This window comes from Moschus berezovskii, chromosome 25 (assembly GCF_049115385.1).
Source record: "Moschus berezovskii isolate FMDL1 chromosome 25, NW_MosBer_1.0, whole genome shotgun sequence".
Classification (NCBI taxonomy): Eukaryota; Metazoa; Chordata; class Mammalia; order Artiodactyla; family Moschidae; genus Moschus; species Moschus berezovskii.
Window position 1 is genome coordinate 9,608,902 of NC_142484.1, and position 13,144 is coordinate 9,622,045.

At 56.4% G+C, this 13,144-nt stretch overlaps 1 protein-coding gene across 1 annotated transcript; it reads left to right on the forward strand.

Annotated features, from left to right (window-relative positions):
- The first annotated feature begins 9,800 nt into the window (after positions 1–9,800).
- CHRM1 (cholinergic receptor muscarinic 1) lies at positions 9,801–11,226 on the forward strand. Its single transcript, XM_055414971.2, has one exon. It carries the CDS (start codon positions 9,801–9,803, stop codon positions 11,181–11,183), a length of 1,383 nt encoding a protein of 460 aa, XP_055270946.1. The 3' UTR covers positions 11,184–11,226.
- The last annotated feature ends 1,918 nt before the right edge of the window (positions 11,227–13,144 follow it).

Here is a 13,144-nt window from a genome sequence, read left to right on the forward strand (position 1 = left end):
GTGGGGGGAGGGCCAAGCAGTGGGGCTTAAGGAGGGTTGGGGGAGGAAGGGCAGCCTGTCACCTGCCAGGTGCCCACCTGTGAGCTCCAAGTGGGAGTCAGGGGAGACAGAGTTTGACAGGCTGGGAGGAGAGCTGTGTGTCTGCCTGTCTGTCTGTCTTCCAGGTGGAAGCTGGGGGTGGCACAGGCAGAGAGGTAGAGGCTGCCTCAATTGTCGGAATTAGCAAGTCCCACACTTGGGCAACACTCAGACACACGCCGAACACAGACACACGTCCTGGCTTCAGACCCGTGGGGTGACACCTGCATTCCCACCGGCTGCATGGGGACATGCGTGCTCAGGGACACACATGTGCAGGGCACTCAGCAACGCATGGAGCAGGCTTATGTTCCCACACACACACACACACCCCCATCTCCGCAAACCGTTCACCCATGAGCCCTCACACCCGGCTGTGCAGCGGGGACAGAAAACCAGCACGCGAGCGCGGCGTCCGCTCAGCCCTCAGCCCGGGGTGCGCGCGCGCCAGCCCTCTGGGTCTGTTCCAAGTTGGAGCCTCTCACGTGAGGCCCAATGTGTCATTTCCAAACAGAAGGAATCCAGCTCCTTCCCAGCAGGGAGAAAGAGCAGGGTGTGGGGCTGGGTGGGTGGGCGCGTGGGCATGTGCAAGGGGGCAGGGCGTGTGTGCTGGGGAAACAGGCATGTGAACGCCGACTGGGCTGTGTGTGCCGGGGCATGGTACACGAGGGCTGGGGGCTCTAAGGTTGGGTGGGGGAAGGAGCCGGGGAAACAGTGTGCCTTTGTGACAGTGCGTGTGCGAGCTCGTGTGTGTGTGTGTGTGTGTGTGTGTGTGTAGCCGAGTCTGTGTGCTTTGGGTGTGGGTGTTTGTCTCCCTGTATCCGCCTTCTCTCCCGTTCTGGACTTTTAGCCTTCCTGGGCTCATCTCCCTCCTGATCTGCACCCTACCTGTAGGGGCTGGAATCAGGTGCCCTAGTGGAGGAGGCCACGCTCCAGGGCCCACTTAACCCCGGAGGCTGCCCGAGGCTTCCCTCTAGCTCCCCCTCCCTTTCTTTCCTCTCTTTCCTCCCTCCCTCTTTCTCTTCCTCCCTCCCCCCCCCCCCAGGCTGGCGTGCCAGGGGGTGGGACATGCCAATCACTGGCTGTGCCTCTCCGGCTGCCAGCACAGGGCGCAGCTCCCCCCGGGAGCCAGGTGTTTGGGTCCCTGGAGACACCGTCGGCCCCCCGGAGAGACAGCGGGGCTGAGGACCCTTCAGACCCCTCTCCAGCCCCATGGTGAGTATGTTTGAGAGGGCTTGGGAGGGGCTCCACTGAGGTGTGGGCAGTAGAAGCAGGGTCCTCGAGCAAGGCAGGGGCCAGAACTAGAAGGAAATGAGGAGGGACCCCAGAGAGAGGAGGGGGCCAGGGAGGGGTCTAGAGGCCAAGGCTCTGCAACGCTGCTCCAAGTACCCCATCTCCTGGCTTCTGGTAGATACATCTAATGTTTTTCTGGGCTTCAGCTGGAAAAGGAGCTGGGGAGACCTTAGGACTCTGGACCCAGAGCCCAGAAGGGATAAGCTTGCCATGCAGCAGGCAGAGCCCCCAAGCCCGAGGGACAACATAGGGAGGGCAGGGGGCCAAGAGGTAGCCCTTGCCACCAGAATCTTTTGGGAGGTTGACAGCCCCCCCAACCGGGGTGCCAGTCTCAGAACCTCCTCCTCTCCTCCCTCAGGGAACCCTGACTCCCACCATCCCCATCCACCTTCAGCCCCTCCAAGATGGACTGAACCAGGCTGCTGGCCAGATGGACAAGCGGGATGCCAAGGTGGGTGCCGGGCCAGACGCCAGCAGGAGACCAGGCCAAGAGCTCCAGGGCTCCTGGGGGACACGGGCACATGGACAGCCACGCCGGCCAGGGAACGTGGTCCTGAAGCGTGCAGGAGCCCAGAGGGCCCTCCCTATGTCCATAGTACCTTGGGCTCCCGCAGGGCAGATCACAGCTCTATACCCAGGTAATGCGTAGATACGAATGGGCACCCATGCAAGTTACCCACCCCAGGACCCCCAGACTTCACAATGTGGGGATGGGCTGGAGGCCAGGTGCTCTGATTCTTACAGAGTGCCAGCTTCTGAGCTGGTAGCTGGGGAGGAGGTGGGCAGCTTTCATCGGGTCACTCAGACAGGCGCTGCTTGGGGGGTTATCAGAGCCAGTGGAGAGTCACTCCTTCCCAGAAAACATACCTGCAGCACTGCCCAGGCTGACCCAGGGCCTCCTGCCCAAATGGCCGGAAGGAGTCAGACTGTCTCCTGCAGCCGGACAGTCTCCTGCCCCTGGGTAATCAGCTGCTCACTGAGCTGTCAGATGAGAGTTAGTTCTCTACCCCCTGACCTCAGCCACTGGGCAAGCTGTGATCGCCACTGCGATACAGAAGGCAGGGAAGGAAATGATGAAATGGAGCTGCAGAAGATGTGACTCTGGGCTCCTCGGCTGGGTCCTGGAGGGCTGAGAACTGGATCTCCAAGTGCAAAGAGGAGTCCAGAGGGCCAAAAAGAGGGTAGGCAGAAGTCATGTCAGACTAGAAAGGAACCTCCCCATTGTACAGATGGAGAGACTGAGGCTAAGGAAGCGGCAGGGACATGCTCATGGTCACAGAAGGGATATTTAGGGGTTTGGCTGGGGCTTGGACCCTGTTCATCTCACCCTCAGTACAGCCTTGAACTCCCACCTCCCTGAGCAGGATGACGGGGTTGGGGAAGCAGCGAGCTCCAAGCTCCGTGAGCAGGAGCTGGGGCTCCTGGGCGGGCGGGAGAGGTGGGTGAATATCTCGCTGGGTTTCTGTTCTGCTGTGATGCCATGGTGATGCCTAGAAAGATGGGGGAGGGAGGGAGAGAGAAGAAAGGAAATGGGGAGGGGAGCGCAAGGAGTGAGAGCAGAGGGCATGCGGACAGGAGGATGAGGGCCAGGTACTTCTAGGCCACCTGGCAGAGTGGGCTCGGGGGCCCAGCCTGCTGACTGCCAGGCTCTGACATGATCCGGCTAAAGTTGGGCAACTGGTTAAGGTCCATCAACAGTGAGAGTATTTGGCACTGGTTCTAAGGCTGACGCTCCTCTTCCGGCTCAGCGGTGCATTTATGAGCACTTAACTGATGGCTCCTGCCCTTCCCAGGGGGGTAGTCAGCACTCCCCCGGAGTGACTGTTGAGCCTGGAAAGGTGATAAAGTGTATCAGTTTACCCACTCCTTTCCAAAGCCAGACCTCAGAGGTGGAAGCTTTGTAAACCTTTAATGGGTCAAGAGCTACCTTCAGAGAAAAATTAACCCCGGCATAGGGAGAGCTACCTCTGACAGGCTGGTTTGGGGTTAAGTCCCCTGCAGAAGGGATGGACTGGTCAGGAGGCCTGGCCAGAGGGCCACCTTCCCTGCATGTGTGAGGTTCCAGGTACCCAGCCCCACGGCCCCCACCTCGTACCTCCTTCTCCCCTGTATCTCCCGTTCTCTCCAGCCAGGGTTCTGCCGACTTCCAGAATCACAAGATGGTTTCACTCCTCCCCCTGAATCTCCCCCCAGCACCCCTCATTCTCTGCCTTCCCTTCTGCACTCCTAGACCAGTGGTAAGATTCAGGAAGCCCCAGTGTTCAGGCATCCCTCTCCCCATCAATCTCTCCCCTCCCCCTTCCTCTCACCAGCCAGATCCCCGGCCCCTGGGGATTGGTCCAGGGCGCTGGCTAGCCTGCCCTGCTCAAGGCTCTGACCTCATCCCTTAACTCTTTGAGCCCAGGCTGACATTTTCCTCCCCGACACTGGCAGGCACAGTCCCAGCCCGCTCCTGTCCTGGCCTCCCTGCAGCAGGCAGGGCAGGGCTTCCCTGGTCCATTTGACAGTTGAGGATGCTTCTGGGGATTTTTCTCCGGTCCTTTCAAGCCAGGCGAGGTCTCACGGAGAGGGCAGGGACCTGGCAGATGAAAGGATACAGGAACTGGACACAGCGGAGGGACCAGACTCGGGAGCCGGTTCAGACTCCCATCACTTCACCCACCCTCTGTTGCTGCAGGCTCAGCCTCATGCTCAGAGTCCTAAAGTCAATCAGGAGATTTCCGTGTACACCCATGGATTTATTCCACAGATGTTTACTGAGCAACTGCTGTGTGCCAAGCAGAGAGCTACGGCTAGACCACCGCCTTCCCATAGCTCTGTGATCGTACGTCATCCAGATAGATGACACACACTGTCACATACACACACAGGCAGACAAGATGCTCAGGGAAGGACTGATTCATCCCTGTTGACTGATTCAACCCAGGGTTTGGCCAAGCTAGTCAAAGAAGGCAAGGAGGCCATTGAACCGCCCATCCCCACCGCATTTGGAGTAGGCACCCAAGAGGTTAGCCCTGGAGGCAGACTATTGTTGTTGCTCAGTCACTAAGTCAAATCTGACTCTTTGTGACCCCGTGAACTGCAGCACACCAGGCTGCAGGCAGACCACCTGAGTCCAAATCCAGATGCATCAGTGATGAGCTATCAGGTCAGAGCCTCACTGCTCCTTCTGCCAATTGAAGATAATAGAACCTATTTCCCAAGAATTTGTAACAGGTCAATTAAATCACATATGTAATGCTTAGAGCCATGTCTGCTTATAGTAAGCAATCTGTAAATATTAGTTGCTATGATAATATTAATATTATTAAAAGTTCCCAAAGACCTTTATCAGGAAGCCACAGTTCTAGGCAGAAAAGTGGCTCCTGTTTCCTTTCCACCTTCCTCTACCCTAGATACCCTCAGAGGATATCCCAACACATCCCCATAAAGACCCTTATCATTTCTCTTTTTTTTTAATTTTTTGCTGTGCTGTGAGGCATGTGGGATCTGTTTCCCAACCAGGATCAAACCCATGCCCCCTGCCTTGGAAGTGCAGAGCCTCAACCACTGGACCACCAGAGAAGCCCCAGCCCCAGCCCCAGTTTCTTATTCTCACTCAGTAATGCACACACTCTCACACACAAACACTCATCCTACAGAAAGGTACCAGGTTGGGACTAGAACTTACCCAAGGTCACCCAGCAAGACAAGAACAGAGATGGGGCTTGAAGCAGAGGCAATGCAAGGACTTCCTTGGGGAGTCTTCTCCCCAGCCCCTGCGATCCCCACTAACCAACTACCCCATTCACAGATGTTTTCACAGAATATCCTATGCAATACAGCTTCTACTACACACACCCCCTTTTCAACCAGAGTGCTAACCCTAAGTCCCTCCCCTGTAGAAATTCTGGAGCTGCTGCTGTACCCTGGCACCCAGACTTTCAGCCCAAGAGAATTCCCCACAGGGAAATCACCCACAGTCACTGGAAGCCACATTCTTTCTCAGCCATCATCTTGCTGACCCACCAGTAGCCTTGAAGAGGCTTTGCCTTATTGAAGATTGCCCCCAGTAAGGAGTTAAGGAGACCTGCCCAAGGCCATACATCAGGGACCACAGCAGGCCTCCAGGGGCCTTCTCTGGAGCAAATTACAGTCCAAGAGGGGTTTGGGGGAGGACCCCCGCTTCTGATTGTGGAGGAAAGATAAAGTCACAGATGGCTCTCTTCCTGGGCTGCATCCCAAGGGCTCAGAAGGTCCAGCTGGTGGCAAGAATCAGGGTCCAGTTCCCCAGAACCTCTACCCTTCTCTTTCCCCCAGCTGTCCCCAAAGGGAGGCCCTCACATCTCATAGGTGGATCACAAAGGGTCAGCTAAGTAGAAAAAACGTGGCCTTGAAGCCTGCAGGTCCAGGGCTGAGAGAAGCTAACTGAGCCTTCAGCCCCTGCAGCCCCCCTCTGGGACTTGGTCCATTTTATAGGTGAGGATGTTCTTAGCTATTTCTCTCCTGTGCTTTCAAGCCATCTTGGAATCTTGGTTTCAGGATCCTGTAAAATCTCCCCAGATGTCAGGATGGTCCCACTCCTCCACTGAACAAATGAGCAGTCTGGGGACCAGACATGGGCTCTGCCAGGATCTGGAGAGGAAAGGGCAGGGGACAGTCAGAATGAGAGTCAGGAATAATAGCAGAGGCTGTTGACTGAGTGTCATTTCAGTGCCAAGCGCTTTGGATACAATTATTCTTACTGAACACAACTGAAGTGACTGAGCATAGCACAGCACATTCTTATCAGCAGGCTTCCCAGGTGGCGCAGTGGTAGAGAATCTGCCTGCCAGTGCAGGAGACCCAAGAGATGCGGGTTCGACGCCTAGGCCAGGAAGATCCCCTGGAAGAGGAAATGGCAAGCCACTCCAGTATTCTTGCCTGGAAAATTCCATGGACAGAGGAGCCTGGCTACAGTCCATGGGGTCGCAAAGAGTCGGACACGACTGAACATGCATGTATCCCCCTCAACTGAGGGAGGCAGGGCTACAGGGAAGGAAAGGTTAAGTCGTTGCTGATGATCACACAGCTAGGAAGGGACAGCTTGGAGATTCAAACCCAGGGCTGTGATCGGCAATGCAGGAATTAGGGTGAGGTGAGTTAGGTGCTCTCCTTGGAGCAAAATTTAAAGTGGGTACAAAAATACCTCACTAGTCAAGATAAATAATATTGTAATGTAATATTTTTGAAAATCAAACAGCAAATTACAGCCCACAGGCGGCCTGTTTTTGTAAATCAAGTTTGGTCAGAACCAGGGCCGGGGTTAGGGCGAGGCATGGGCGATGAGGTGTTTGTGCAGAAGCAGGGTTGGATCCTGTCTCCGTTTAAAGTTGTGTGCATGATGGATGCTTTGCGTTGATTTCTATTCTTTAAGTGTCTCGTCAAAATGTTACTTTCTTGATGACTGAGTTTGGGGCATCTACTTAAATTCTGCATGCAAAGCAAGTGCCTCACTCATCCCACCGAGTCCTAACCCTGCTGCAGTGCGAGGACCCAGTGCAAGGGCAGAGCGCTTGGTCACACCCCTGCAGCTGCGGAGGGTGCAGGCCTGTGAGCGCCTCTTCTGTTAAGTCTTCGCAGGTCTTGTCCCAGGGAGCTGCTGGAGGCTCCAGAACTGCCCCCAAGGCGCCCAGGCTTGGGATGTGGACACCAGCGCCCAGTCTAGGAGCCAGGAGACCTTAGACTGCACAATACCTTTTTCTCTGTGAGGTTTCCACCAGTGACCTCACAGGGAAAAGCCCAAGCACCTACAGTCTGATCCCAGCCTTCCGCCTAACTTCTGTTAAGGGACGAGGTTGCCACAGAGCTCAGGAAGCAAGAGAAATCATATTTTAGTGTAATATTTTTAGTTCAAATTGGCAAACTATGGCTCCTAAGCCAACAACCAGGGAGTTTTTATATTTATTTTTATTTATTTACTTATTTAGCGACACTAAATAAGTGTAGTGTAGTATACTTAGCTACAGGGTCTTAGCTGTGGCAGGTGGAATCTAGTTCCCTGACCAGGGATCAAACCCAAGACCCCTGCGTTGGGAGCATGGAGCTTAGCCCCTGGACCACCTGACCATCAGTTTTATAGATAAAGTTTCGTTGGAACTTACTGCTTGGGCTCCAATTCTGGTTCCTACCTTAGCTGTGTGATCTTGTACAAATTCTTGTGTTTTTCTCAGCCTCAGTTTCTTCATCTATAAAATGGAAAGAAAAACAATGCCTAGGTCATAGATTCCCTGTTAAGGTTAAGTGAAAAAGGATACATAGGTACTCTAGTGACCGGCCCTCAGGGATCTAACTAATAGCAGTGACCATTGTTATTGTTAGTTGCTGTTATCATACAATTTGGGGGGGAGGCTATGCCACGTGGCATGCGGGATCTTAGTTCCCCAACCAGGGATCAGGTTTGAACCTATGCCCCCTGCAGAGGAAGTGCAGAGCCCCAAACGCTGAACCACTAGTGAATTCCCCACAGTATTAGAAATTTTCATCAAAGAAGCAGACACTTCTGGGCAGGAGGGAGCCCTTGTTGCTACTGTTGCTGTGTTCATGGGAACCATGGACCAGGGCTGTTCTAAGCCCTTGACATCTATTGACTCTTTAAGCCAGGCAATAATTCCTCAAGCATTAGCTAGGGACAGGAATTATTACCGTTTGTCAGCTAAGGAAACCCAGGCACAGACCAGTGGCATCGCCAGAGGAGACCACACACCCAGTACATGGGATGGCCTGGATTCAAATGCAGACAGTCTGACTGCAGAGCCCAGGTTCTTCAGCCAGGACTTCCCCTTGTGCCCCCTCACGTGCAAATTGTCCCAGACCCAGGAGCACTGACAGCCACAGCCTATCTTGCTTTGTCACACTCTGAGCTCCTCATCCTGAGAGTTGCTGTCACAGACACCCCAGCCACGCAGCACCAAGGCATCCCTCACCAGTGACCTCTCACAGAGTCTAGTCTCATCGTCACAGACCAGGTCCCCAGGAACACCAGGGCTTGCTGGGTCCCTGCCCAACGTCTCTCCTTTGGAATTTTTCCAACGATACCGGCCCTGAAGGTAGGAGGAGGCCCAGTCTCTTCAACCAACAGAAGGATGCCTGAAGCCCTAAACAAGAACATCCAGCAGCAAGGCGGGGGCTGGGGCTGTGCCCGGCCAGTGGTCACTAAGAGTCATGGCTTTTCTCTCTACCCACTCTTAGTGCCCGGGCTGGACTCCAGCTTCAGGCAAAGTCTGGGGGATCTTCCTGTTCCCCTTGCTGCCCTCCACTCAGCTGCGGCCTCGCACACCACATCTGTCACCAAATTCCCGCTTATCTGGGAGCTGAGGCCCTCGCCCATGCCGCTTGCTTTTACTCCAGATTTTCCATCACCAGGCGAGCATCTGGGCCTGGCTCAACTTCCCCTGATGCCCTCATAAGTGTCTGCTCCAGCCCCAAACTGCGTGCATACACCACGCCCCTTTGCTTGTATCTCTTTCCCTCTCTCTTCTCTGGAGACACCTGCCCCCACCTTCCCATCACTCCCTATTTCACGGAAGAATCCTGCTGGATCTTCATGTGCTCTGAGTGTGAGCGACACACCACCTGTGTCGCCATGGCCCGGCCATAGAGCCAGCTGGAGCCATGGTTGACTTGGTGAAATGGGGGTCACAAGAGACCTTCCACCTACAAATGCTTGACATATATATATATATATATATGTGTGTGTGTGTGTGTGTATTTTTTTTACTGTGCTGGGTCTTCACTGCAGCTGCACAAGCCTCTCTAGTTGTGGTTTGTGGGCTTAGTGCACCCCTCCCCCCAGGGATCAAACCCATGTCCCTTGCATTGGCAGGTGGATTCTTAACCACTGGACCACCAGGGAAGTCTGGAATGTTCAACAAATAAATTAGGTAATTCAATTAAGCCCTTAGCCCTGTGTCTGGCATGTAGTAACTACTCAGAAAATGAAAGCTTTAATAAAATTGACTGAAATGCTTTGAAAATGTGGCAGTCCCATGTACAAAGCCAGTCTCCCCACTCCTGCCGCATGAGTTAAGCTAGACAAGCGTTGGCAGCAATTTCCCGATGAGAAAATTGAGGCTCGGAGTCTGAATGGTGAAGCTGGAATGGCGACTCAGATCTCTGGATGCCAAAGCCATCCCCTCCCACTCAGGCCACTGATAAATCCATTCGTGGCTGGGAAAGTGCATTCTAAGTGACCAGGCGTGGGCACCAGTGAGGATGGTGTGATGCTGTCTGGCTGCCGCTCTAAGAGGGCAGAGGCTGTGCTCCCAACACCTTCCACTCCGGGCTCTGGGAGGCGTCCTGCAGCCCAACCCAAGCGCGTGTCCTCTCTTTTCAGGTGATGAGCGGCCCCTGAGGAAGCCCCGTCCTGTGACTAGAGGAAGGGGCTGCCTCCCCCACTCCACCCAGCCACCATGAATACCTCAGCGCCACCTGCCGTCAGCCCCAACATCACTGTCCTGGCACCGGGAAAGGGTCCCTGGCAAGTGGCCTTCATCGGGATCACCACGGGCCTCCTGTCACTGGCCACGGTGACGGGCAACCTGCTGGTGCTCATCTCCTTCAAGGTCAACACGGAGCTCAAGACAGTCAACAACTACTTCCTGCTGAGCCTGGCCTGTGCCGACCTCATCATCGGCACCTTCTCCATGAACCTCTACACCACGTATCTGCTCATGGGCCACTGGGCTCTGGGCACGCTGGCCTGCGACCTCTGGCTGGCCCTGGACTACGTGGCCAGCAACGCCTCGGTCATGAACCTGCTGCTCATCAGCTTTGACCGCTACTTCTCGGTGACCCGGCCCCTGAGCTACCGCGCCAAGCGCACACCCCGCCGGGCAGCCCTGATGATCGGCCTGGCCTGGCTGGTTTCGTTCGTGCTCTGGGCCCCGGCCATCCTCTTCTGGCAGTACCTGGTCGGGGAGCGGACGGTGCTGGCCGGGCAGTGCTACATCCAGTTCCTCTCCCAGCCCATCATCACCTTTGGCACCGCCATGGCCGCCTTCTACCTCCCGGTTACCGTCATGTGCACCCTCTACTGGCGCATCTACCGCGAGACAGAGAACCGCGCCCGGGAGCTGGCGGCCCTGCAGGGCTCGGAGACGCCGGGGAAGGGGGGCGGCAGCAGCAGCAGCTCAGAGCGGTCCCAGCCGGGGGCCGAAGGCTCCCCAGAGACCCCTCCAGGGCGCTGCTGCCGCTGCTGCCGGACCCCCCAGCTGCTCCAGGCCTACAGCTGGAAGGAGGAAGAGGAGGAGGACGAAGGCTCCATGGAGTCCCTCACCTCCTCGGAGGGTGAGGAGCCTGGTTCCGAGGTGGTGATCAAGATGCCCATGGTGGACCCCGAGGCGCAGGCCCCCGCCAAGCAGCCGCCCCGGAGCTCCCCGAATACGGTCAAGAGGCCAACCCGGAAGGGGCGCGAGCGGGCGGGCAAGGGCCAGAAGCCCCGCGGGAAGGAGCAGCTGGCCAAGCGGAAGACCTTCTCGCTGGTCAAGGAGAAGAAGGCGGCTCGGACCCTGAGCGCCATCCTGCTGGCCTTTATCCTCACCTGGACGCCGTACAACATTATGGTGCTGGTGTCAACCTTCTGCAAGGACTGTGTCCCCGGGACCCTGTGGGAGCTGGGCTACTGGCTGTGCTACGTCAACAGCACCGTCAACCCCATGTGCTACGCGCTCTGCAACAAAGCCTTCCGCGACACCTTCCGCCTGCTGCTGCTCTGCCGCTGGGACAAGCGCCGCTGGCGCAAGATCCCCAAGCGCCCTGGCTCTGCGCACCGCACCCCTTCCCGCCAGTGCTGATGGCCTCCCCGCCGCCTGCATCCCTCCACCAGGCAGGGGCGGTGACCTCAGACCCAGGGCCCTGATGGGGGGGGAGTGGCCAGGCTTCCAGGGGCCCCTAGGTTACCTTCCTGCACAACCCAGGGAGACCCCAACTTTCCAAACTGGGGAACCCGGGGAACTGGTTCTTGTGTTCCCTGCTGGGTGGGAATGGGCTCTTCACCAGGAAGAAAGCCTGGGAGGGGGTATCCGGGCTTTGGATTCCTTCTTTGTGTTCAGGCAGGAAGTCCATGCAGAGCCAGTAGAGTGGGCCAGGAGAAAGGAGGTTTAATCAAGCGGTCCTCCTTGGCCCCAGGGACTGGCCTGGACCGAGTGAGGGATGGCACCCCTTGCCAGCAGGGACCTGACACCAACTACTGAGAGAAAAGCTTGGCTCAAGGGAGTATCCCTGCCTCCCAGGCGTCCCCTCCCTCCCCAGGCACAGTGCACTCCACTGGGCCCTCGAACACTCTCCAAGGTGTCCTTGTGTGGGTCACCCCCAAGGCAAATGTCCAAGCATCAGCGGGACAATGACACCAGAGGGGACCGGTGTGGCCAGTCGCACGTCAAGCCCCAAGGCAGCAGGAGGAGGGAGCACCAGGCACCCCGACTGTCCCACTAAGTCACTTCCCTGGGAGTGAGGGGCAGGGGTGCCTGCTGTCCAGCCCCTGCCCTGGAGAAGCCCTCAGAGCCCCCCTCCCTGGCTCACAGACACCACCTGGGTAGATCTGCCCCTCGGATCTAGCCAGGCCTCCCGCATGCTGCCTGCCTCCACCCCCCACCCCCCACTGGCCTGGCCCTGCACAGGTTCCCTCCTGTGAGCTCGCCCATCCGACCCATGCATGGCCTCCCAGCCACCCTCATCTCCAGGCCCAGCCTGGTCCCAAATGTTCTTTCCTCCCAACCTCAGCAAGCGCTGAGCCTGTGAATAAAGCCACATAACCAGCGGCCACTAAGGGGCCTTCTTCCCTGGGTTAGTTAGCTCTTTTTGTTCCCTCCCCCACACCCCCACCAGCTGCACCGTGCAGCTTGCAGGATCTTAGTTACCTGACTAGGGATCGAACCTGTGCTCCCTGCAGTGGAAGCCTAGAGTCTGAACCACTGGACTGCCAAGGAATTCCCTTAAGGACCTGGTCGTAAGCCAGGGCAGGATGTGGCAGGGAGGGTCCAAGGACCGTGAGACGTGGGTCACTGCCCTGAGGGTGGGATCAGGAGGAGCAGTACTGAGTGGCTGGATCTACTGAAACCCGTGAACCCAGCACCCAGCATCCGGCTCAGGTGAGTAAGGCTGTAGCAGGCAGAGCTGGCTACTGGAAGTAGAAGGACCATAAAATAAATTGCCCCTGCCCACAGCCCAGCATATTCTTCAGCAGCTTTGCCATAAGGGGAACTCATTACCTCCCACCCCAGGGAGAAAAGAAATGCTCCTAAACCCCATTTACAGATGGGAAGACTGGGGCCCAGTGACCCACAAAGACCTTTCAGGGTTACCCCCAAAGCAACACCCAGGTTTCCAGGCAGTTCACAGTCTCCCAAAGCATTCCACAAAGATGCCCCTCAGGCACTTCACTGGTGAGGGGGCCCCCAAAGCCTAATCCCACAGCACTGAGCGGTGGCTCTCTGGTTGTCACCGGGTGTTCTCAAGACCACCCTTAGGTTCAGTCATTCACTAGGACACAGAACTCAGCAAAGCTGTTATCTTCGTGGTTATTACTGTGAAAGGATGCAAAGTCAGCAAAGCATAAAAGTGCACAGGCAGAGTCCAGGAGAGACCAGCTGCCAGCTTCCACTGATCTCTCCCAGTGGAGTCATGGGGACAGTACTTAATTCTCCCAGCAACGATGCATCGCCACCCCAGAAACACAGTTTCCAGCTGCATGAAGCACTGCCAACCAGGAAGTTTGACCAAGTCTTGGTGTCTGGTGTTTCATGGAGGCTACTGA

Excerpts from the sequence above, each read along its gene's own strand:
- CHRM1 (XM_055414971.2), top strand. The coding sequence starts at position 9,801 with ATGAATACCTCAGCGCCACCTGCCGTCAGCCCCAACATCACTGTCCTG.